The sequence below is a fragment of the Budorcas taxicolor genome, chromosome 2, assembly GCF_023091745.1.
Source record: "Budorcas taxicolor isolate Tak-1 chromosome 2, Takin1.1, whole genome shotgun sequence".
Taxonomy (NCBI): domain Eukaryota; kingdom Metazoa; phylum Chordata; class Mammalia; order Artiodactyla; family Bovidae; genus Budorcas; species Budorcas taxicolor.
In genome coordinates, this window is record NC_068911.1 from 138,049,179 (window position 1) to 138,075,347 (window position 26,169).

At 39.3% G+C, this 26,169-nt stretch overlaps 1 protein-coding gene across 1 annotated transcript in view; it reads left to right on the forward strand.

The window, feature by feature from the left end:
• Positions 1 to 26,169, forward strand: part of PARD3B (par-3 family cell polarity regulator beta) — a 1,141,780-nt gene that overhangs the window by 784,319 nt on the left and 331,292 nt on the right. The window contains exons 17-18 of the mRNA XM_052664164.1: positions 20,237 to 20,443; positions 21,170 to 21,407. Of these exons, the coding sequence (XP_052520124.1) occupies positions 20,237 to 20,443; positions 21,170 to 21,407 (445 nt within the window). The remainder of the gene's footprint in view (positions 1 to 20,236; positions 20,444 to 21,169; positions 21,408 to 26,169) is intronic.

Below are 26,169 nucleotides of genomic sequence, written 5' to 3' on the forward strand. Positions count from 1 at the left end.
CAGTCACCACTCCTCTTCCCCAGCATGAACTTTTGAACAGGAAAATAACATTAACAGATTATTAAGCTACTTGTCACCAAAGGAAAGTAGATGGTATTTTTGTGCCTTAGATAATTTGTAACAAAAAAGAAAAGTCATCAAAAGGATAGTCTTTTCTTGCCCTGCTTTTAAATTCGCTAGTTGTTTTTTTTCTTTCCAACTTAATCTACATTGTCCTAAGCTTTCTGACTTGTTATTTTGTTCATTATTGCACATGGTTTAATTTTTCATTCTAAAAATCTAGATTAGGTTTCAGAGTCCAGAGTGAGAGAAAGGAACTATTGAAAAACACTTTTTTTTTTTTTCCTTCTTTTTTCTTTCCTTTTTTTCCTAAGGGAAGGCTTTGGTTCTCAGGGAATATCAAATTTCAGTGTCAGTTTTGTAAATAAGTATCAGGAAATCTGTTGTCTACCCATGCCAGGCTGTTTGTCTTATTTGTGTGTTTGGAGTAAACTCATCTACAAGTGTTTCCTTGATAAAGTTAACACTTAGTTAATTACCCAGAGCCTTGACATGGCCTCTAATTACCATTTGGCTAGCAAACGTTTGATACTTGTCTTGGATAGAATTTGTTGAGGCCTAGAGAGGCAAGCTCTTGATGGATGGGGAACAAACCAAATAAATACAGTATTTTATGTTCTTTTAATTCAGGGCCAAGTGGATTTGGATGAAGTGTTTATTTAGTTTGCTGGCTGTTTCAAGATGCTGTGGTGTATTGATTCCTTTTATTACTAGCAGCCGTTTAACCTGACCTCTTCCAGATCCAGTATTTTAAAAGCCATAAATTTTAACTTTACTTATGAGCAAAGGCTGAAATGCTGTGAAAGCCTTTTTATTAGTTGAGCTCCACCATTCTCGATGCTCTCGTGTCACCCGTGGCAACAATATTTAGGGCTTCTTAAATGAGAGTGGCTGCTCAACTGCTAGGGAGGGGTGCGCACAGCTATAAATGAAGTCATAAACATTTCAAGTGTATAGGATTCCATGACGCGAGAGCAGACAGGTGCAGGCCTAAGGAGAAAAGGATTGGGGTTGATCATGTTAAATAAACATTTACTTTAGCATCTCCGATACTAAGCGCAACTGGGAAACAAGGAACAGAATACCAGGTAACCCAAGAGCCGGGTGGAGCCGGAGACTGACTGGCAACGCCACTCACACAGCTGCCCTGGTCTGCATGTTCCAAGGTCCGAGGCACAACCTTAATTTCTGGAATTAAACTAAGACTGACTTTCTTCCCTACGCTGTGAAAGTATATGCTTTCCGTCACAGACTGATTTGAACAAGATCTAGGAGAGACTCGAGAATGTCAGTTCTCAACTCTTTGAAGATACCACGACCTATCCTCTGAGGACAGGGAACTGTTTTATGTCATTCCGCAAATCAAAACCATTTCATCTTGAAATAGCCCAGTCATAAGCCTTCTGGCCAGGTGTATACCCTTTAAAGAGTCTAATTTTCCATAAAAAGAAGAAAAGGATAAATTATATATGAGTTTATTCCTGAAATGCATCACTAGGTAAGAATGAATTATATTTGGAGTTGAGGAAGAAACTTAATTCTACTTTGTGGCTTCCTGGTTTTAACTTATGCACACCAGTAGCTTTGGTCTGCTTTGTAGAAAATTTCCCATCAGTTTTCTCATTATCAAAGATGCTTGTTTAAACAAATTTTCTTTTCTCAACCCTTAGACCTCTTTTTATTTGATCATGCAGCAAAACTCTAATACAGCATTAGTGAGGTTATCTAAGCAAAGAATTATCATTTTACCATAGGAAAAAAACTCAAGCTACGAAGAGAAAACCTCATATTGAAATAATTTAAATAAAAACACCTCTGACAAAAGAGAAATGAGATCCCCCTCCATCTTCACTTTATATTTGTTTGCAGAGGAATTTGAACCATAATGATATGTGCTTGGAACATCTTTCTCTGCAGAATTTAATCCAAAATAATATGTGTTTGGGCATGGTTTGTTATTTTACTTTACCAAGCTCTGCCTTTTTTTCCTTTAATGAGGGTCTTCTTAAGAATCGTTATATAACCTCTGGCCAGAGGCTTCTGTCCAAGCATTTTAAGAGGCCAGGTATTTTCAATAATTTGAGTGAAACTTAAAAGATAACCCTTAATATTTGTCTCTTCTCTGGATATTTCAGCAACTTAAGGAAGAAAAAGGGAATAGATTTAAATGTCTTGTTCTTAAAATTAAGTTGCTTCCCCAAATCATGTTTCTTAAATCTCTAAAATAGGAGAAATGTTCTTGGTAATTAAAAAAATCAGGGTTAAAAGAATATCAGAATTTTACTATCCTTCAGTTTAAGAGATTGCCTAAACTCAGTTGAATAAAGGCCCCATAGTATCCAGAGAATTGTTTGGTTTTCATATTAAAACCAAAAGCCTTCAGAGTGTGGGATCTTTACATGACTGTGGCCAACGACTTCTGCCCTAGCATTATAAGGAGCTAGGCTTTCTTATTAATTCTGTTCCCTAAATGTAATTGAATCCAGTGCACTAAACAGCAGCAAAACTTTTACTGTGTTCTTTTTTTACAACTTTTTTTAATCATTGTATATCTAAACATATTCTTTATCCAAACCGTCATGTGACCAATACCTTTTTTTGATAACTATGCATCGAAATTTTTTTAATTGTAGTAAAATGTACATAACATGAATTTACCATTGCTCTCTTTAAGTGTGCAGTTCAATAGTATTAAGTACATTTACATCCCTGTGCATCCCACTTCTAGATATTCTAATGAATTTCCCTGCAGTAAGCAGGCCTCCTCTGCAGCCAGACAGCCAGGGTGTATTTAATGATCTGGGTGGACTGTTTTCCCCTACACCCACAAGAGAGAAAGCCGTTGTTACCTTGGGGAAGTTACTCAGATTTCTAGAAAAACTTTCCATTGGGTTGGCTGTCATGGTGTGAATTAAAAGGTTATGTCAGAGGTTAAACTATGCAATTAAATCAAGAAAGCAGATTATTTTAGTCACTGACATTAACTTTTGAAAAGAGACAGGATTAGCTGTACTTAGTCACATATAAACTGCACAAAGCAAGCAACAGGAAAAAAAATTACTTCAGCAGGTACATCCCTTGAAAGAAAACCATTCCCTCTCACACCTCTAATTTTTCATCTTAACTCTGTTACTTCATGAGGCTCCTTATCTTTTGCCAGTTCTGCACACAGTGGCTGATGTGTTGTGATGGGTTATTTTTGTTTTTCTGCCTTAAAATCATTCCCGTACTCCCTTGATAATTATCTGCAAATTAACCTTTTCTCTAACTGGAATATTTAGTGGGATACTCCTACAGAAAATAGGAGTATGTAAGTGAGACTCTTTGGACAGGAGATAAATTCTTTGAGGCCACAAGGCTGTCATTTATTAAATGACTGGTACAGTCCACTAAATGGGCCCCTTTTGACCTGAAAGAGTTAATGCTGTATTGAAAGTGTCTGGGTTGTCCCCACCTTTTCTCCCTTGGAAGGCTCTGACCCACTAATGGCGGTAATAATAATAATAGAAAACAATCCCACTTTGCCTCCATTACTCTAAAGCTGTTAATGGTATCCTAATGTTTTCTCTTCTATAAGTCTAACTGAAAACCAACGTTCTGCTCAGCTAAAATTTCTAATGTGGTATTTTCTTCACTGCCGTTTTTACATCCAGTGCAGGGTGCTGAGTAAGGAATAAGGCAAAGGCTTATAATTGGTCTTTTAAATCACCATAAACACTTATTTCATGCCCCCCCCCCCCATGGCTATATCTAGTGCCCATAACTCAGTCATAAGATGATGAGAAAAACTATTTAATGATGCACCACAAGCTCCTTCCTAAATTCTTCTCCAGAACTAGGCAGGGAATATAAAAATATGACAGTGTGCTCAAAAATTGATTTAAAAATAAGGACAAAAGTAGCTCTTTTTGGTTGTTGTTGTTCCATTATATTATATATTAGCTGTGAACCAAGTAGTGCTTTCTTTTTAGACATAAGCACTTTTTAGAAAAGCCATACTTTTTTTGTTTTTATTATAATTAATTATTAAAAGTGGAAAAGGATTCTGTCATGTTTGTGATGTTGGAGAAGAATCTTGAGAGTCCCTTGGACAGCAAGGAGATCAAACCAGTCTGTTTTAAAGGAAATCAACCCTGAATATTCATTGGAAGGACTGATGCTGAGACTGAAACACTGATACCTGGGCCACCTGATGGAAGAGCCAACTCATTGGAAAAGACTCTGATGCTGGGAAAGATTGAGGACAGGAGGAGAAGGGGACGACAAAGATGGTTGGATGGCATCACTGACTCAATGGATATGAATTTGAGCCAGGTCCAGGAGATGATGAAGGACGGGGAAGCCTGGAGGCCACAGTCCATGGGGTCACAAAGAGTCAGACACAACTGAGCTATGAAGAACAACAACAATGTTTGGAACAGAACTGGGGCTTCTGGTCTGGAAGACTGACTTCGGTGAAAAGCGAAGAATGATCATACCTCCTTGCTGGGGCATTGTTCAGATGCCAAACATTTGGCACAGAGCCTATCACATAGTAAGCTCTGAATAAAGATTAGCTACTGTTATTGTTGTTGAACCAAAACAAAAAATCCATCCCAGTTTTAGGTCCTTTGGCCATATACACTAAGGGAAAATGAGTCCCACCTAATACGTCATACAGTTTGAAATCCCCTCCTTGCTTATCATCTGTAGCAAAGAACAAGTTTTTTCGAGGAACTATGTTTGGACACAGGGCCTCAGGCTTCAGAGACTTCATGTCTCTGATCCAGTGGGATCCGTCATGCACCTGGTCACCTGCCTGCTTCACTCACTCCGTGCTATCTCTGTCCTTCTTCTCTGTGCTCCCCCAGCCCCTAATGACTTCTCTACAGTAGACAGATCGGTGGGCTTGCCACCCCTCCATGGGCCTCTGTTGTCGTGTCTCTCTCATGTTGTACCCTGGACCACCTCCCAGCCTATCGGACACTGCCCAGTTTTCAGGGCTCCATGACGGGCTAGAATCCTTTTTCTGCCCTGACTCCCACCACTCACTACATGTCTTGATTTACCCCACCTTGTTTCGGGGTGCCTTTGAATTCTGCATTTGACTCTTCATATAGATTGCTTGTGCCTTAAGAGCAGGTGTTCAGAAAGAGATACCCATCTGTGACTTTATCTGAATAATTCACTCCAGTGTCTCTGAGATGTAGAAGAAAACATATCCCTCTTTCTCTTACTAGACGCAAGTATGATGTCTGTATATATATATACAGGGATATGTTGCAGCTTTGCTACTTTCTTGAACATAGGTAATTACATCTGATCACAATAAAAATCCATGAAATTAGCACCACTGTTAACTTAGACAGGTTAACTTCACCAACCTGTGCTTCAGTTTCCTCAAATCTACAGTGGAGATAACCACAGTAGGTACCTTATATAATTAATTAATTATATACCGCATATAATTATTTATACCTCATATAATAATTAATATCTTTGTAAAAGTTCTCAGAACATGCCTAGTATAGTGACAGTGGGTGTTTATACTGTCATCATCATTATCACCCTCAATATAAACTTTTTCATTTTTCCACTTTTACTGATGAAGAAACTGAAGCCCAGAAAGGTTAAACAGCTTGCTGAAACCCAAGGTCTTCCAAGTCCATACCCAAGATGCCTGTTATGTCAAAGTCTTTATTGCTAACCATCCAAGACCATTTGCTTCTAGTCCATCATTTTCTTCCTCAGTTTACAGAAAGTGAAAGTCGCTCAGTCGTGTCTGACTCTTTGTGACCCCATGAACTATACAGTCTATGGAATTCTCTATGCCAGAATGCTAGAGTGGGTGGCCTTTCCCTTCTCCAGGGGATCTTCCCAACCCAGGGATCAAATGCAGGTCTCCCACATTGCAGGTGGATTCTTTACTAGCTGAGCCAAAAGGGAAGCCCAAGAATACTGGAGTGGGTAGCCTATCCCTTCTCCAGGGGGGTTTTCCCAACCCAGGAATCAAACCAGGGTCTCCTGCATTGCAGGTGGATTCTTTACCAACTGAGCTATGAGGGAAGCCCCACTCAGTTTACAGAGAAGTTCCTAATTCACAGTTTAGAAATTCTATGAAAGAGAAGCTTGAGATAAACACACCCATACAGCACATGCCCCCCTCCAGAAACACACACCTTCACCCTGTGGGGCAGTTCTGCCTCTTCCCAAATATGAAGTCTCTGTTGAGTGGCCCCAGGAATACAACAGAAGGAGAGGTGCTTAAAAGTGATACCACGTTTACTCTCACATTTTCAAAATCCAGCTGTAGATACGTTGTTTGAACCCTTGGTCAGCCATAGTAAGAACTGATTGTATTCAACTTTTGGAAGCCTTTCTTTTTTTTCTAAAGTGTATAACAATTAGTAGTAGGCCTGTAATTATTAGTAACCGTCTAGACAATGGTCCTCTCTTCACAGAGGGGTCAGGGGCCAAGCTGAACAGGTGAACCTAATGCAGCTCTTCTCATTGTTGGGGAATTTGTCTCTCATAAAATCCACCCTAGAATATGTCCACCAACAGACATGCTTCTCACTGCTGTTATCAACTCTGTACTAATGTTCCCTTCACCAGTGGTATAGCCAAGGAAGAGTTTTCCCTGCTTCCCAAGTATCTGTCAAACCTGATTTAGAGTAATTGGCAGGTGTTTATATGAAGGAAAAATTGGAGAATAGAGTGTTAAATCAAGATTATAGGTTACAATCAAAAGAAACAAATTTCATTCTGGCTCTTGCAAGGAAGCTAATTTGTTGACACAAGTAACTGAAAAGTTCAGAGGAGCATCTACATAAAGATATGGCTGGATTGCCAACAAAGGTCCATCTAGTCAACGCTATGGTTTTTCCAGTGGTCATGTATGGATGTGAGAGTTGGACTGTGAAGAAAGCTGAGCACCGAAGAATTGATGCTTTTGAAGTGTGGTGTTGGAGAAGACTCATGAGAGTTCCTTGGACTGCAAGGAGATCCAACCAGTCCATTCTAAAGGAGATCAGCCCTGGGATTTCTTTGGAGGGAATGATACTGAAGCTGAAACTGCAGTACTTTGGCCACCTCATGTGAAGAGTTGACTCACTGGAAAAGACTCTGATGCTGGGAGGGATTGGGAGCAGGAGGAGAAGGGGACGACAGAGGATGAGATGGCTGGATGGCATCACTGACTCGATGGACATGAATCTGAGTGAACTCCGGGAGTTGGTGATGGACGGGGAGGCCTGGCATGCTGCAATTCATGGGGTCGCAAAGTCGGACACGACTGAGTGACTGAACTGAACTGAGGGCCTATATGAACAATACTGTCTCTCACGCACACAGTTTTAATGCATCTGTCTGTAGAAAAACAAGATGGTTAACAGCAGCTCCAGGTTTATCCTCCCGGTAATCCCAGTAGCAAACAATATGACTTTTTCCTGATGATTCTTCAAGGATTAGTTCTAAGTATTCCAACAATATACTCCTGAGCACCAGAAGGATGAAATGGCTAGGCATGCCTGGGTTAGAGGCACACTTCTGGGTGAGAGTAGGGGAGGTGTAGTAAACCAAAGAAAATCAGGATACTCCTGCTAGGTGGAATAGTGGATACAGGGTAGGAGAAAAAAAAAAAGAATGGATATCAATAGTAGGGGGAGGTAGAAAGGACAGATCAGAATAACTGGAGAAAGTGATGCTCTTTCTCCGTGAGCTTCTCTGAGTCAGTGAAACAACATTTCCAGGTACTCCTGACATTTCACTACAACCCAGCAAGAATTTCAGTACAAAATAGATTGATCATAGATTTCCCCAAGAGAGAGTTATTAATGGAAATAAAACCTTCTTGTAACCTTGATTCCTGCTGGCAAGGGCTCCTCAAGCTGAGTTACAGGGAAACGCCAATGTGTTGTCAGATTTCACAACGATATTAAATGGGACTTCCTTTTCATATTTGCTACCTCATTTATTTTGTGTGTCCCCATGTTATTAGTTTTACTGCCCATTAATCATTATATATTACAAAACATAGTAAAGTGTGCTGAAGAAGAGATAGCACTGGGTCTGACCATGACAGTCACAGTTTAGCCATACGAGGAGGAGGCTTAGGGGTGACAGGCAATGCCCCTTCCTACCCATCCCCAGAGGCTCACCCATGGGCACCCCTTACCTCCCAGTGGACGGGTATATGTTTCTTTATCCTTTCCCACTTGGGCAAAGAAAGATCTGAGGACAGTTGTCTGTTCACTGTGAGGACAGATGAGTAACACACTAAAAATGTTTCTGAAGAAATTGTTTCACAAAAGCCTGAAGTTATAATTGTAAAAAGGAAGAAAGTAAATAGAAAGGTATTTTATGAGCAGTGAGTTCTATTACTGTATAATATTTCAATCTTGCCTGTAATTTGTCCTGTAAGCTTCTTCCAAACTATCTTTTCTCAAAATAACAGTATTATCAAGCCATTCCTCTGGTGAAAAACTTTAAAAAGCTTCCGATTGCCCCCTGCTCTGAGTCCAGCCTTCTTAGCCCAGTTTTGCGGCCCTTCTTATCTCGCTTCCTCCTTTGTCCCCACGCTTTCTTCCTGTCAGTTCCCAGTTTCTCCTTGCTGATCATCCATCCTGTGTTCCCACCAACAAGCAGACATGTCAGGACTTTTCCTCATGCCCTTCTCTTGCAGTAGAGTGTCCACATCCTACTTTTCCCATGTATTCGATCCATCTTTGAGGACATGAATGAAGCGAATGAGGACACTTCATTCATGAAGCTTATCCTAAGACTTGAGATCACAGTGTGCTTTCTCTTGTGACTTCCCCACGTCTAAACTACTCCAGCCCTGAACCCTGCTGTATGTCAGCTCTGTCATTTGTAGAGATGCCTATTGACCAATGATCCCAGAAATCTATAACCTTGTCTGTTTTGCCATTTTGCTCATGGTGTCACAGGTCAGTCTGAGGGAGAGGAATCACTTGGCTGGTAAAAAAGACTTACTGGCTCTTTATTTGCTGTCCCTGACATGGTTCTTTTCATCAAGTGATTTTAACACCTGGATTCTTTTTGGAAAATGCCTCTTAAGAAATAAGCTTATTTGGGCTGTTGAAAGAGTAAAACAGTTTAAGCAATACAAAACAGAAAAGGTAGAAGTTTTGAATAAAGAGTGAAAATTCAAAGCTAATGATGACTCGGGCCCACAATGTATGGATATGGAAACAGAAATTTTCCTGGCATCGTGTTGGTTGTAGATAATCCTCCTAATGACTGTAAACATTGCCCATGAAAGAAGGCATATGGTACAAACTAATGTTTACTAAATATTTACTGCATGCCAGGTTTAAGATCTGTATCAGATAACCTAACTACCATGTGCATGCGTGCATGCTAAATGGCTTCATTGTTTCTGAATCTTTGTGACCCTATGGACCGAAGCCCACCAGTCTCCTCGTCCGTGGGATTCTCCCTGCAAGAATACTAGAGTAGGTTGCCATGCCCCTCCTCCAGGGGATCTTCCTGGCCCAAAGGCAAAATGATGTCTCTGCTTTTTAATTCACTGTCTAGATTTTTCATAGCTTTTTTCCCAAGGAACAAGTGTCTTTAATTTCATGGCTGCTGTCACAGTCTACAGTGCTTTGGGAGCCCAAGAATATAAAATCATGAAAGATAAAAATCTTAAAGCCCGAGAATTACACTCTCTCTGATAAGATACTCATAGCAGGAACAGCAAGCAGAGACCATTACCTCATAGCTGTTAGAATGGCTGGGTGCACTAGTCTGGAAAGCAGTATAGTGGTTTCTCAAAAAATTAAAAATAGAACTGTCATGTGACCCAGCACTTCCACTTATGGATGTATATCCTAAGAAATTAAATCACTATTTTGAAGAAGTATTTATATTCCCACATTTATTGCAGCTTTATTCAGAATAGCCAAGACATGGAACAACCCAAGTGCCCATCAGTGGATGAATGGAAAAAGAAAATGTGATAGAGAAGGAAAGTTATGACCAACCGAGATAGCATATTCAAGAGCAAAGACATTACTTTGCCAACAAAGGTCCGTCTAGTCAAGGCTATGGTTTTTCCAGTGGTCATGTATGGATGTGAGAGTTGGACTGTGCAGAAAGCTGAGTGCCAAAGAATTGATGCTTTTGAACTGTGGTGTTGGAGAAGACTCCTGAGAGTCCCTTGAACTGCAAGGAAATCCAACCAGTCCATTCTAAAGGAGATCAGTCCTGGGTGTTCTTTGGAAGGACTGATGCTGAAGCTGAAACTCTAATACTTTGGCCACCTCATGCGAAGAGTTGATTCATTGGAGAAGACTCTGATGCTGGGAGGGATTGGGGGCAGGAGGAGAAGGGGACGACAGAGGATGAGATGGCTGGATGGCATCACTGACTTGATGGACGCGAGTCTGAGTGAACTCCAGGAGCTGGTGATGGACAGGGAGGCCTGGTGTGCTGCAATTCATGGGGTCGCACAGAGTCAGACACGACTGAGTGACTGAACTGAACTGAATACGTACACACACATGCACACATACATACATACATTTATGCACACACACATATATACATACACATGCATGCACACACATAAATACCTACACATATAGTGGAATGTTACTTCACCGTAAAAAAGACAGAAATCCTGCCATTTGTGACAACATGGCCTTGAGAGCATTACGCTAACTGAAATAAATCAGAAAGACAAATACTGCATGATCTCACTTATATGTGAATCCAAAAAACTCATAGTTATAGACACGAAGAGTAGAATGTTGGTTGCCAAGAGCTGAACTATTGGGAAAATGAGAAAGGATTTTGGTCAAAGGCTACAAACTTAGTTATAAATGCTGGGGATCAATGTACAACGTGGTAACTGTAGTTAACAACACTGTATTATATACTTGAATGTTGCTAAAGAGTAAGTGTTCTCATCATACACACACACACACAAAGGTGATAATGTGAGGAGATGAAGGTGATAATGTGAGGAGATGAAGGCAATAATGAACCTCATTGTGGCAATCATTTTGCAATATATACTTGTATCACATCAAATCAAAATGTAAGTATATATGTATCAAAATCAAATATGTATGTATCAAATATTGGGTTAACCAAAAAGTTTTGTTCAGATTTTTCCTTAAGATGTAAAGAAGGACCTGGGGCTTCCCAGGTGGTGCTAGTGGTAAAGAATCTGCCTGCCAATGCAGGAGACTTAAGAGATGAGCATTCCATCCCTGGGTTGGGAAGACCCCTGGAGAAGGGCATGGCAACCCACTCCAGTATTCTTATCTGGAGAATCCCATAGACAGATGAGCCTGGAGGGTTATAGTCCAGAGGGTTGCAAAGAGACACAGCTGAAGAAACTTAGCATGCACTTGATACATTGCATCATTAAACTTGCATCATTATATATCAATTATATCTTGATTAAAAAAATAAAATGTTTACCCAGGGTAAAAAAAAGAAATCAGAGACTCACAGGAACAATTCATTTCTCTTGACTCCCACACAATTCATTTCTCTTGACTCCTGCCCTCTCCTAGACACATACTTACTGGGGCATACTCTCATTGAAAGCAATGGTGAGTATATTTTATGCAGCCCTTCCTCCTTCCTCTCCTTCTTTGTAGCTCTCTCTGGACATGAAAAAAACATTTGAATTTGGATAAGATAAATGGTGTAAGATGTGGCTTCATTTTGTACAGGAAAGAACTTTATAAATTATAAAGCAACAGGGAAATGTTAGTTACTATTTCACTTGCCTTCTATTCCTCTTAGGACTTGGCACAGTTCTGAGTGACAAAAACTATTCAGTAAATACTCATTGATGGCTGACTTGATTTTTAACTTGAAGTTTTACCAGTAGATTGAACCTAGGTTGAAGTGCACCTCTGAAGAGGTTGTTATTCATATTACTGGGGGTTTCCCTTGAGGCTCAGCTGGTAAAGAATCTGCCTGCAGTGCGAGAGACTTGAGTTCCATCCTTGGTTTGGGAAGATCCCCTGGAGAAGGTAATGGCTACCCTCTCCAGTATTCTGGCCTGGAGAATTCCATGAACTGTGTAGTCCATGGGGTCGGACACAACTGAGCGACTTTCACTCACTCACTCATTTGTATTACTGAATATTCTCATTACATATAATCATATAATTGTTATTCAAAGGTATAAAACCTTACTTTCTATCAGTTCTGAAAATAGTAATTGGAAATTTCAAGTTTTTTTTCTTTTTAGTGTAGTCCATTAGCTATAAAAAGGGGAGAACTGAATAAAGCAAAAGTATAAAAATAATTTCGGGCCCTCAAAAAATACACGTACCCAGTTTATACAACATCATGTAAAAATATCTTCATGTGGATACCATCCAAGAAATCAATCAGTTTGACCTTTTCGGTATGCTAATCGTTTTTTAAGAAACTTATTAGAATTCTTCTTAGTGTACTTTATTTTGAGAGTATGGCATTATACAACCCACGTAAGGCATAAACCACTTAACAATCAAAAGCAGAAGAAAGGGGTGCTATTGAAGTAAGCCATACAAAGAATAAGTGGTAAAAAGAATGAGGTGGGGGAAAAAAAATCACTGAAACCATTTGTGTTCAGGATGAAAAGCCTGTTACCAAGACATACAAGGAGGACTTGGAAGGAGAATAAAGGTATTCTTGGCAGTGGGGAAAAATAAGACTATTCAAAGTGTGCGTAAGGACAGGGAAATAGCAGAAAAGGTTAATATCACAAAGAGAGAAGTTAAGTTGAAAGGAATGACTAGTAGAAAAAGACAAAACATAGAGATGAGTGAGTAATTATAAGTAGGGTAGAAATAATTAGATCCTTGAAAATAGGACAAAAAAACCTAGGGTGATGTTAGTAAAAACAAGAGGCTGTGAGTGAACTTTGAGGGAGTAAAGCAATCATGGGGTACACTCCCTCTAGCTTCACAGCACTGGAGTGGAGGGTAGTCACCACGCCCTCACTCCCCTTTACTTGTACCTTCCTTTATCCCTACAACAAATATTTATTCAGTACTTCTCTGCACTGAGGATACCAAGATCAACAAGACAGAAAACGGTAGGTGGCGTTCATCGATCTTATTGACCCCATTCCACAGGCAGGAAAGCTGGCCTGTTTAATCAGTTTATTTGACTCTTAAGTGAGGTTTTTTTATTTCCCACTTAAATAATAAAAGTTTTTTTTTTCTTTAAGTATTCACGTTTCCTTCCAGACAACAATGCTATTTATATACTTTTTAAACTTGTTATTATCTTGAATGCCAGTTTGGGGTTACTGTTGTTGTTTTTAATCTGGCGGAGTTATCCTGACAAGGCAAAGAGAGAGAAAGCAAAAGATTACAACAAACCAGTGTGTGCGCAGTGGGTTTGACTGAGTTCTCCAGTGCCTTAACAGAATCTCCCCAGATATGGTTTTAAATATATGTGTTTTTTTTTTAAGAGTTTGCCTACTAAATTGAACCACAGAATCCATTTTCTTATCCACAATGTTAAAAAATAAAAAGACAGGAGATTGTCATAAGAATATTTTCTGTGTAGTAAATTTACCATTTATTACATTTGTTGGCTATAATTTGAGTCCAGGAAAAAAACCAAAATATGGCATCAGGGTTTGACTTTCCATTTATAAATAAAAGAGGGATTTTTTAGGGAAGAAAAGTAAAGCATACAGCAACACTTAGCGTAGATGTGGAGTCACTTGGAGGGCCATGCCCACACTTATAATCAAATCATTTGTTGTATTTGTTCACCTAATCGTCCCATAATTTTCTCTAGATCTTTTCACTTTAAAATAGACAATGTTTAGAGTCAAAGTAGGAGAGATTATGCAAATATATAACTCTTAATGAGAAGTTCATTATTGAATATTTTGACATGAATTTCAGGAAATGATAAGACAACGAGATTTATGAGACTTAAAAGGAAAATTTTTTAAAAATAACCCTCTTCTCCTAGAGAACTTGGAAATTGCCAGTAAAAGAACTGAGACCCAAATGTCAGCAGATAACATATAAACCAGATTACATTATGCCCTGTGGTAATGAATAGGAAACAGGGCACTGCGATAAGCTTGGAATGATGATCAATATTTGGAATACTGAGATAGGCAAGAAGGTAATTAGGCCCATTATGGACACAGCACAGATAACATAATTTGGGAAATTATACATTTATATATTATGGGAATTTTTTTTCTGGGCTAATGGATTTGCAATGATATCTATTAAAGCATATAAAGCATTTAGCCTCCAGGGGAAACTACTTAAAAAAAAAATTTCAGTAAGTTTAATCTAAAATAAAAAGACAAAGTGAGATGTGTTGGAGAATAAAGTGGTGGTGTGACTTCCTACTTGGAATTTGTAATAATTTTTCATTCAAAGAGTTTTAAGGCTATTAATTTCACATCACAACTCCCCATGAAGCAAGTAAAGCATTTTTATTGTATTTGCCCAAGTTCATTGTTCATAAGACAGCAAAGCCAAATTGTTAATGAAAGCAAGCTATCTTGACGAATCATGGCCTTCTCAAATTTCATGCTGAGTCCCCTTGATAACATTACAATCATTTGGATCCCCAGTTTACTACTGGGCACAATTCCTTTGTTTTAGGGGGAGGGGCTCAAATGTAATTAATTTTCACTAAATGCCTTGAGGACTATCGATGTTACTGAAATGTGCAGATTAATACATTATTTATTGTTAACTATCATAAGTATCTGTTAATTATAAAGCTCTATCATGGAGGAAAACTTTCCATGTATCTGAAAGTGAATACCTTCCCCTAAATAATTCTTTATGTTTTAATAAGAATGTATTGGAAGCAATTTCATCAATAATGGAAGATCCAATTACTGGTCTTCTGGATTAAGGCATTCTTTTATTGCAAGATTTTAATGCTAGAATGGGAAGTTCAAACATTGCCAATGAAATCTCAGACTAATTAAATGATTATAGCCTAAGGAGAAGGGTATCTAAGACTCCACTATTAATCTTCCCGAGAATAGCCTCTATATGTGATGAACAGATGGAGATACACACACACACACACACACACACACACACACACACACACCTACCTTATTTCAAAAGAAAAAACTGTACGTTGTTTGGAGGAAAATTAGTTTAACTTTTGAATAAAAAAAGGAAGGATGATACTGTATTTCTTTATGGAGCCCTTTTTCAGCTTCTTGCAGGGGGAATAGCTGTATTTTTAAATGCAGTGGTAGACTGAACCAAATGAATTGTTCTAGAGCACCAACTCAATATTTAGAGTTGATGTAAAAACACCAATGACAATAATCATCACCAATGCTTTATGAGTACCTGTCATGTGCCAAGCACTCTTCCATCCTCATTTTATCCAAATTTTACAGATTAGGAAGCAGGCACAGGAAGGTTAATAACTCAAAAAATGAGTGGCAGAGGGGGGGGTACTGGAATGTACACTGCCTCTCCATTTCATCATTCACCGTTAATCACTACTCTCTAGAGTGTTTTATTCTCTATTATCTGTTGCAGCACATGGTCTTAGTTGCTCTGCAGCATGTGGGATCTTAGTTCTCTAACCAGGAATCAAACCTGTCTCCTGCATTGCAAGATGGATTCTTAACCACTGGACCACCAGGGAATTTCCCTATTCTCTATTCTCCTAATCATCTGCCTTGCAGGGAACCAGCAGCAGTTGTCAGCCACAGGGAAGAGGCAGAAACCTATCCAAACAGTCCTCCAGAAAGGACTTTTTGTTTTACGGTGAGTTGAAGTGAGTGGACTTCCCAGGTGGCTCAGTGGTAAAGAATCTACCTGCCAATGCAGGCGATGGGTCCTTGGGTCCCACTCCAGTACTCTTGCTAAGGAACTCCCACGGACCGAGGATTCTGGCAGGCCACAGTCCATGGGGTCTCAAGTGAAGTGGACACAGCTTAGCAACTAAACAAGAGCAACAACATGGTGAAATGGGACTCTCTACTTAGAAGACTGGGGCAGTGGTTTCAGTGTTTTAACTCTGTTTTGAAGAGGTACCTCTGCACTTGGACACTAGCTCTCTACTGCCCTTCTCTCCATTTGTTTCATAACCATGGGAGACGTGGTGGCAGAATTCCTTTAAATCTTTAGACTTGGTGTATGTGTTCAGTTTTTTCATAACACTGCATTTTTTCTGGATGGTGAGGAGGAAGGAACAGGGGATATGTCAGGATCGGTGGAGTCAGAAAACATGGCCCTGAAATTTCCCTCTATTCTATATGAGGAAGGCTTCCAGGTTCAAGTCAAGCCCATCCTTCACCTGGAACAAATAAATCTTCAAAAAAGCTATAGCATCTTTAAAAAAATCTTTCTGTGATATTTCTTTTGGCGACATAAGGAAAAATTTAGCACATGGAACTTTAAGAATACTTTTATTATACTACTTTAAGTATAACATTTCTCATGCAAGATCCCTCTCTTAGTACCTTTGATAAACATTGTATCATGTTTCTAGAAATTTGTGAATGTCAAGTTCAAGTTTCTGATGGGAAGATAAGTTTATCAATATCTTAGAGAACATGGTGACTGAACATAAGTTTAAACAAATAAAGCCTTGCTACTAAAGTTTGGGGAAAGATCTATTTCTTGGCATTTGCAGCTAATCTAAGTGGGCCTGGAAATCATTGAAAAATTATATTCAGTTTACATTCAGATACTCAAAATGGGACAAGTAAATGCTCAAATTTGGACGTAGTCCATCTCATGACTGATACCATGTGGTATTCAGAGATCACTGTCTCAAACAGTTGCTTAAAATCAGCCACAGTCAGTATCACGTCAGCTATAGGTGAAAATGTGAGGAGTCCTCACTTTGGAGATGACTTCAGTAGGATGGAACTACTGAGGTATTGATTTTTATTAATTCCTCCCTTCATATCATTCCTTCAAGGAGACCTCTACTTTAAGTGGGAGCCTAGGAAACAGTATGATTTGTATAAATGGTTAGGCTAAAAATACACAGAAAATCTTCCCCCTTTGAAAGCTACAGGATTTCCAGTGCAGTGGCAACCTAAGCTGGAACTGCGGAGAATGGGAGTGGGGAAGGATTGAATGTGACAGTTTATTGTGCTCACATACTATCTTTATGTGCTAAAACCTTTATTCCAAGTGTTTGGTTGGCATTTAGTGCTGATGCCATCAGTGACTTATAATAATCCCTCATAACCAGTAACCTCAACCTTCCCTCAGAAGTCTTGGACATATAAAGGAAATGAGAACCCTAGCCACGATCCTTTCACTCGAAGATTCAAGTCAGTCAGTTCAGTGCACCTAGAAGTCCTTGCAAGGACTTTCCTGATTTCAAATTCTCCTCTCTAACATCAGTCTTTTTTTCCCCACCACCATATCCTGTTTATTCCCTAGAAATAAATAAGAAAGTTGTTTTCAAGCCTGGAAATCGCTGAGTCCACGTTTACAACCAAGACTCAAATGCTTTTCTGCTTTTGTTTTTTTTTTAACCACATCCAGTAGAGTTAGGCTATAATTTTGGCCAACATCAGTTGACACTTCTAATTTGTGACTTCTATTTATATAAAGTGAATTAATTGCTGGTTCTATTAATCCTGCAAAACCCATGAATCCTTAATGTTCAGTTTGCTTCAAATGAGTAACAGTGTATTTGTTCCTTCTCAAAGATGACTTCTTGCTGAGCTCCTTTTAGATAACATGCCTTATATCTTGGATGATTTATTCACTTTCATGTTCCCTAGAATTTATTGCTAAAGGTTGACGTGAATACTTACAGTTTGGGCTCTAATATAATCTCCTGAATGGCAATTAATAAATAAAAGATGGTTACTATTGTTGACAGAGGAACTAGGCTTCCTCAGATAGTTTTCATCTTCATGTTTTTCCCAACCTTCATGTCAGATCCCTAGGGAGAGATGGTGTAAAATATTTTCTGTAAACTCCAAAGCTTTTACTGTTGCTTTAATACTCCCACACCTCTCTGTTGCTTTTTGTTTTCTTGTCAGAAACAGTCTTATTCAGTTTCTGTTTCTTCCACTTCCTTTCCTTCTTAGGACCATAAGAAATACACCTCTTTGTGAATTTACTAGCAGTGTATTCTTACTATTTACAATTTGCAAAGTAGCCCCTGAAATTTGTCCCTGAAATTTCTTATGATTTTTTTTTCTCCTTAATCCCATCTATGTTGCATATCTTAATGATACACTATCACATAAAATGGAATGTTTATTGTCATCATGTATATTGTTAAAGTGCAAAATTACCTCCTGTAAGCTAATGTGAAGCTGGAAAAACAGCATCCAGTTTTTGCGTTTTTGTCTGTTTAGGCTCAAGGCTAATCTAGACTAATGGTCTTAGTTAGAGATGAGGAAACTAGAGACCATTTGAAGTAGCTTCACCATAGTCAAGTAGAGGGTGGAGGCCAAGTACAACTTTGGACAATATAGAGCAGAAAAGGCACAGTGAGGCTTGCTGAAAACAGTTCCCAGCTCTGATGCTTATTAAGTGTGTATCTTTAGCCCAGGTATTTCTCTGTCCTCTGCCTGAGTTTCCTCATCTGTAAAATGGGAACAATATTGGCAGTAGCACAACTGCCCTGGTGGCTCAGAGGTTAAAGCGTCTGCCTGCAATGTGGGAGACCTGGGTTTGATCCCTGGGTTGGGAAGATCCCCTGGAGAAGGAAATGGCACCCACTCCAGTATTCTTGCCTGGAGAATCCCATGGATGGAGGAGCCTGGTGGGCTACAGTCCACGGGGTCACAAAGAGTCAGACACGACTGAGTGACTTAACTTTCACTTTTAGTATAGGTAAAGCACTTACAACTGGGCTAAGCCCTCTCTGCCTTGTTAACTATTAGCATTATTGTCATTATTTTGACTGTTTTCAACATATTTACAGTACATGGGATGGTGTGTTTTGTTTTCTAACTCTATGCATGTCTATAGAGGCATGACACCTTTGCTGTACTTCCTTTCTGTTCCTTGTATTACCTAGTATTTTCTTAAGCAACTAGTAATAATATTTATGGCAGCAGCATTAGTAGAAGCAAAAATAGTGATCATAGTAAGAAATGATAGAGCTGTTTCCTGAGCTTTACTATATACTAGGCATTGAAGTAGTTACTTTATGTTCACAATCCATAAGATGTACTCGGTCTGTATCTACTAAAACCTGTAAGGTAGTCTGTTTCCAGAAAGGCAAGTGTAGCCCCTTCATGACAGTAATCTTTGTAACTGGAGAGGATCGGGAGCTTTGGCCCTGGTGGAAAAGAGCCTTGCTAGAATTCCCTCCATCTTTAAAATAATCCTTGTACTGCTGGTATTTATATAGCCTAATCCTGTTACACACAACTGCGAGCCTGACTGTGGGTGGGAATGGAGATCAAGGCATGAGTGAAAAGTGCCAGGTAACAGAGAAAGGCAAACAGTGCAAATGAAAAATACTATATATCAAAACACAAATTATTAAACTCCACCTAGGTTTTTTGGAATATTATATCATGCAAAGAAAATTACCCCATTTCCTAGATAATCAAATAGAAATACATATGGAACAGTAAGCCTTGACACAGAAAAGTTGTTTTCTTTCCTTGCTTTGCTTTGTCTGTGGACTAAATAAATTGCATTTACCATACAGGAACAGTGCTAGAGTATGATAAAGCGTTTAAGGACAGAAATTAAAATCACTTCAATGCTGTTTGATTTGTGTGCATATTACATTCCTTAATAATTGTAAGAACAATTTTGGAAATAATAAAAGCTACAATGTATGAGAGGGCTTAGAATGAGAACTGTGAAACACTTAGGTGCTCCGTGTGTGTGTGGCTATGTGAGTGTGTGTATACACACTCTCATGCATATAATCTCTAGAAACTGCTACAGCTTTTCAAATTCATGTATATGTGTATGTCCATGTGCATTATGTATATATACATATTTATTCTGTATATAACGTGTATTATCATTTTAAATCTTCCCACAACTTTATAGAAAAGCAACTAAGGCACCAAGAAGTCAAATACTTGCTCAAAGTCACAAAAAGTGGCAAAGCTGAGGTTTAACACCAAGTCCCACCCACTTAACACACCCACCCCTGCCTTTTGAGGTAGAACAACAAGCCTTCCTACTCCATCAGGCTGCCTTAGGGGAAGGGTGACCTTTTGCCCTTTTTTTCTCTTCTTTTTTTTTTTTTCCAGATTCTCCAAGCAAAGATTTTGGTCCAACTCTGGGTTTGAAAAAGTCCAGCTCCTTGGAGAGCCTACAGACCGCAGTTGCCGAGGTCAGGAAGAATGAACTTCCCTTCCACCGACCTCGGCCACACATGGTCCGTGGCCGGGGCTGCAACGAGAGCTTCCGAGCAGCCATTGACAAATCTTATGATGGACCTGAAGAGTCAGAAGCCGGTAGGGCAACACGCTTGCTGAAATGGTTTCTTCCTCTTGTTATTATCAGCGAATCATAGGCACAAATGGGTGCTTAACTACAGGGAAAAATGATTTAAGGATCACAATTATATTTTTGATATTAAAAGTAATTCATTTTCCTGATATGTTTTGCCCTTTGGCTTAATGAACATGGAATTGGATAACGCAATATGCAATTTATTTTACAGGGCAACCACTGAAGAATTGTTCTCCTTCAATTTCCTACAAGGACCAACTGTCATTTACCCTTAGGGTAGCAGCACTAAGTATGCATTTCTTGACATTCTTATTCAAGTCATTAGATGCAGCCTCAACCCAAGGACTGACTGCATTAATTGCATTAAAACAGCTGGGTTATAGCTGCACTCAGAAACTTCTGGAAATAAACTCACCCTGTTTGTTTCCCAGCATGTCGGCATTCTGAGCTGATCAAGGTTAACAAGCTGCTTTCAGAGAGATCAGCGTTTCAGCCCATATCAAACCTTTTATACTCCTGGCTAAGCAACCAGTGTCCCCAACTCCCAATAGCAAAAGCCTTGCATAACCAGATTTAGGCAGTTGTCTCTGCAAAGGGCACATGTAGCCACGTGGCAGGGTAGAATTCCTGAGTGCTTTGATTTGTTCTTCTATGTTTTAACTTTTCTTGAAATACTGACAGGAGCCCCTGACTATGTGCATTGATTTTTTTTTTTTCCTTTTGTGCAGATGGTCTGTCTGATAGGAGCTCTCATTCTGGCCAAGGAGCTCTGAATTGTGAATCTGCACCTCAGGGGAACTCTGAGCTAGAAAATGCAGAAAATAGAGCCAGGAAAGTCAAAAAAACGAAAGAAAAAGAGAAGAAGAAGGAAAAGGGCAAATTAAAAGTCAAGGAAAAAAAGCAGAAAGAGGGAAATGAAGATCCAGAAAGGAAAATAAAGAAGAAGGGATTTGGTGCCATGCTAAGGTAGGGACCTGCTTTTGAAGGCAAAGTTGGGTTACTTTGCTTTGGTTTGGTTTTTTTCCTCCTGATGAAACTACTCATTTGTGTTCACTCAAAAAAAAAAAAGCAAGCTTTCCTTCCTTTTTAACTAGATGCCTAAAAATCTGTTTTTAATTGAAGTATACTTGATTTACATTGTTGTGTTAATTTCTACTGTACAACAAAGTGATTCAGTTATAAAAGAAGAATGATATATATATATATACACACACACATACACACACAGACATATATACACATTCTTTTCCACTATGGTTTATCACAGGATATTGAATATTATTCCCTCTGCTGTATAGTAGGACATTGTTGTTTATCCATTCTCTATATAATGGTTTGTATTCACTGACCCCAAACTCCCAGTCCATCTCTTTTCCACCCTGGCTCATCCTTGGCAATAGCAAGGGTGTATATGAGTAACAGACTATACGTATAGGAGTCTGTTTCTGTCCCATAGATGAATTCATTTGTGTCATATTTTAGATTCCACATATGCATGATATCATATATCTGTCTCTCACTTTCTGACATACCCCTCTTAGTATGATTATCTCTAGTTCTAGCCATGTTGCTGCAAATGGCATTATTTCTTTCTTTTTTTATGGCTGAGTCATGTTCCATTGTGTATACATAACACATCTTCTTTATCCACGCATTTGTCAATGGACATTTTGGTTGTTTTCATTCTTGGCTATTGTGAATAATGCTGCTGTGAACATAGAGGTGCATATATCTTTTTGAATTATAATTTTGAATAGATATATGCCCAGGAATGGGATTGCTGGATCATACGTAGATGCTTAAAAACCTTAACTGGTGATTTTGCATGCTCCTTTTCTGCAAAGGCAGAAGGAGCCTTCTTAGATGGCTTCTGACACTGGTGATGGCAGGAAGCTGCCATAAAAATGTCAAATACAAGTCAAGACTTGCTGGAGGAATGGGTAGTGCCCAGAGACTTTGATACCAATGCATTATTTGAATAAAGAAAATGCTTCTTTGTCAACATAGGGAAAGCAAGAGGTAAAGGAGTCTTTTAACTGTGACCTCTAGAATACAACCTTTGAATTAGAGACGGCAGGGTAGATGAACCATACCCCACTCCCACTCCATCCCCAGTGATTCCAGGTGTGTCCATGGCCAGGTCTGTGGGCACATCAGCCATCACCTACAGAGGCGCCATGGTGTAGTGGAGAGGTCATTGCATCTGGAGTCAGAGGGCCTTCATCTGAACCTATCACCTTCCTACACAAACTGCTGGGCATCACACACGTTAAGTACAATCATACACATTAAGGCTCCTTGAGCCTTGCTTTCCTCAGTTTCAGAATAAGACTGGTCCGCTGTTGTCTAACTCGGTGAGACTGTAAGACGAGATGTCATAGGCAGCCAGTCTAGTGACTAGGCATGGCTCAGCAGGGTGCAATCAGAAAACAACTTTATTTCTTCTCCAACAGCTACCTTCACATATGCCGTGTTTATGCTGTCAAGGTGTCCACAGTTTGATGAAGAAGCACCTCTTTCCATTACTGCCTTTACCTCTATAACTTCCCCATCAAAGAAGATCTCAATCTCTACCCTTCTGTTTCATGGGCTGAAGATGAGTCATGGGAGGTGATGGTTGATGGGCCAGTTTTGCATCTCTTATTAAACCCTTAAGAGATGTCTTTCTTAAGAATGCTGAGTGGTATTCGTCATCGGATGTTCTCAGTTAAGGATCTTCAACTGAAATTTTAGTGAAACAGAAAGTTCCATTCCATATCTGTTATTCATATATATATGTATATTCTCTCTCTCCCTCTCTCTCTCCCTGTTTGTGTGTGTACGTGTGTGTGTGTGTGTGTGTGTGTGTGTGTGTACACGTACATGTGACCTTGAAACTGCGAAGTGACATTTAGGGACACACATAATCTAGACACCAGTGGACAAATCTCTAAAAATCCCTTGTTTTCCCTGATGGTTTCTATGGTTTTATACATCCATTTACCAATTACAATGTTAAACTTGCCCTTATTCTGGGTAACTATCATGACTGCTACTAGATAATCATCATTGATAATAATGATAATACAGAACTGTAGTATATTCAGCTGAGAATCACCTTTGCAGCTGTGGAGTTCAGAGATTAAAAATGCAGACTGTATTTGTCACTCTGATGCCAACCCTGGCTTCTGTGCTTTCTCTCTAGGTAACATTGGGCAAGTTACTTAATCTCTTTCTGTGTCATCTAAAAAATGGGAATAACAATAAAATCTACTATTGGTGGTGGTGGTTTAGTTGCTAAGTCGTGTTCGACTCTTGCGACCGCATTGACTGTAGCCTGCCAGGCTTCTCTGTCCATGGGATTTTCCAGGCAAGGATACTGGAGTGGATTACCATTTCCTTCTCTCTAACCCAGGCCTCCTGCATTGCAGGCAGTTATAGCTGCTTAATTATATGTAACTTGGCTTAGGACAGTGCCTGGCAAGCAACAAACATTCAATAAATGTTAATTATCACAGTAAGTAGAATAATGGCTTCCCTAAAGATGGTCATGTCCCAATTTCTAGTACCTGTGAGAATGTTATATTGCCTGGCAAAGGAGAATTGAGGTTGCAGGTAGAATTGAGTTTTCTGTTCAGCTGTTAAGATAAGGAGATTATCCTGAATTTCCCCCAGTTGGGCATATGGCAAGAACAAGGCGTCTTAAAAGTGGAAGAGGAAGGGCTTCCCCAGTGGTACAGTAGATGGGAATCCACCTGCCAGTTCAGGAGACATGGGTTCAATCCGTGTTCTGGGAAGATCCCACATGCTGCAGAGCATCTCAGCCCACACACTGAGCCTGAGCTCCAGAGCCCAGGAGCCACAACTACCGAAGGTCAGCACCTAGAGCCCGTGCTCTGCGACAAGAGAAGCCACTGCAATGAGAAGCCCGCATACTGCAACTAGAGAAAATGCCCGTGCAGCATCAAAGTTTCAGCACAACCAAAATTAAACAGATAAAAAAAAATTTTTTTAAGAAGATGTGACTGTAGAAGAAAGATACAGAGAAATGCAACATGTAGCTGGAGGGACTGTGAGCCAAAGACTGTGGGCAGCCTCTAGAAGGTGGGAAGGACAGAGCAATGGATTCTCTCTGGAGAACTTCCAGACGGGAACACAGCCTGCCAACCCATTAATTTTGGCCCATTTTTTTTGTTTAAGCCAGTCAGTACATGGCAGTTTTTGCAGCATCAGTAGAAAAGCATATTGCTATGATCATAATTGTTAATACTTCTACAATATTAATTTGTAAGGTTAAAAAATCCTCTTTAAAGTGCTAAAGAAAAATACTATAAAGATTTAACTACAGTAGTCTGTAAATAGAAAAACTATTATAGCTTCACATACCCGATTTTCTAGAATATTACTAAATTAGACTTTAACTCTGTATTTTATTTCACACGATGTGATTTGGCAGGTTCATACTCCATTGCCCAGAATACAGAGCTGGCTCTTCATGTCGTCCAATGTTTGCTGTGTTTTCCTCTGATAGAAATCACAGGTCCTAGATTCTTGAGACATCTAGCAATTCAGATTTTATTTCCTTGCCCTATTTTAGAAAAATTAAGATCTGAAAGGTGGTGTTTGATTTTATCTCTGGTGTAAAAATAGCAACTGTTTTCCGTAGCCTTTTGCATCTGAGTTTGTGAGCATATTGGAGATGCTGCTACATGCACATTTTCAACAACAAAGAACACAAAAGCTGTTACCATTAGCCAACAGACTTTGCTTTAACTCTCATCTGTTGCTCAGATGCTATTGACTTAGTTACTTATTAAAAAAAAAATTGATTGCTCTAAGAATCTCGAGGAGTTAGATATGTGGTTTAAATATGTATTATTTTTTCCCAGTATCTGCATTTCAGACACCCTCCTGAACATAGGGCTTTACTATCGATTGTGTAGCTGTGCCATGCACAATGATACTTGGCCAAGGGCGTGAGCAGGGACCAAATTTCTGCCTCCCTGCCCTTTCCTCGCCACATATCACAGAAGTGTAATTGTGGCAGTGGTAGCTTTGCTCTTGCTTGTGGAAAGTGAAGTGCCGTGTGCTTTTCTGCTATTCTCTGGTTACTTTGTGGTGACGCCATGTAATAGCACAGTTTAGCTCAGTTAACTTAACCTATTTCCTATCATTTTGAAAAAATTACGGGCGATCTCATTAACTCATACCTTGATATATATTGTTCGGCTCCAGTACGCTTTGTTGATTTCAGAATCACTTCCTTGCAGATTCACCTATGGCTTTTACATAGGCTATGACTTATTGTGGGAAAATATACAGCTTAAGAAGCTACCAGTTTTGGTAGTTTCCCTCTATACTCTGTTTTACCTGCTGTTGAAAGAGAGTTTTAGAGGATCAAGCTGCTTACATTTTTTTCATTTTGTGTTTCTTGTATTCTTCGTGGCACTTCCCCGCAGAAGAGACCACCAGTGGCTCCTTGCAACAAAAGGGTGAAGTTCAAAACCCCTCAATAAACAGCCTCATAGCTATCAGCCCTATTCCACCTTCCTGGGGTCTAACATATATTTTCTAAGCACTAAAAACATATATATATATATATCTTTTGGCTAAGAAAATCTTGCCCTGTTTATAGTAAAAACCCAAAGTCAGTCCTTGATTTGTTAATTATTTAATAAGCTTGTCAGTCCTTATATTCTTGAAACTGAATTCTGTCAGTTTAATTGTGTTTGAAATCCATTCCTTTACA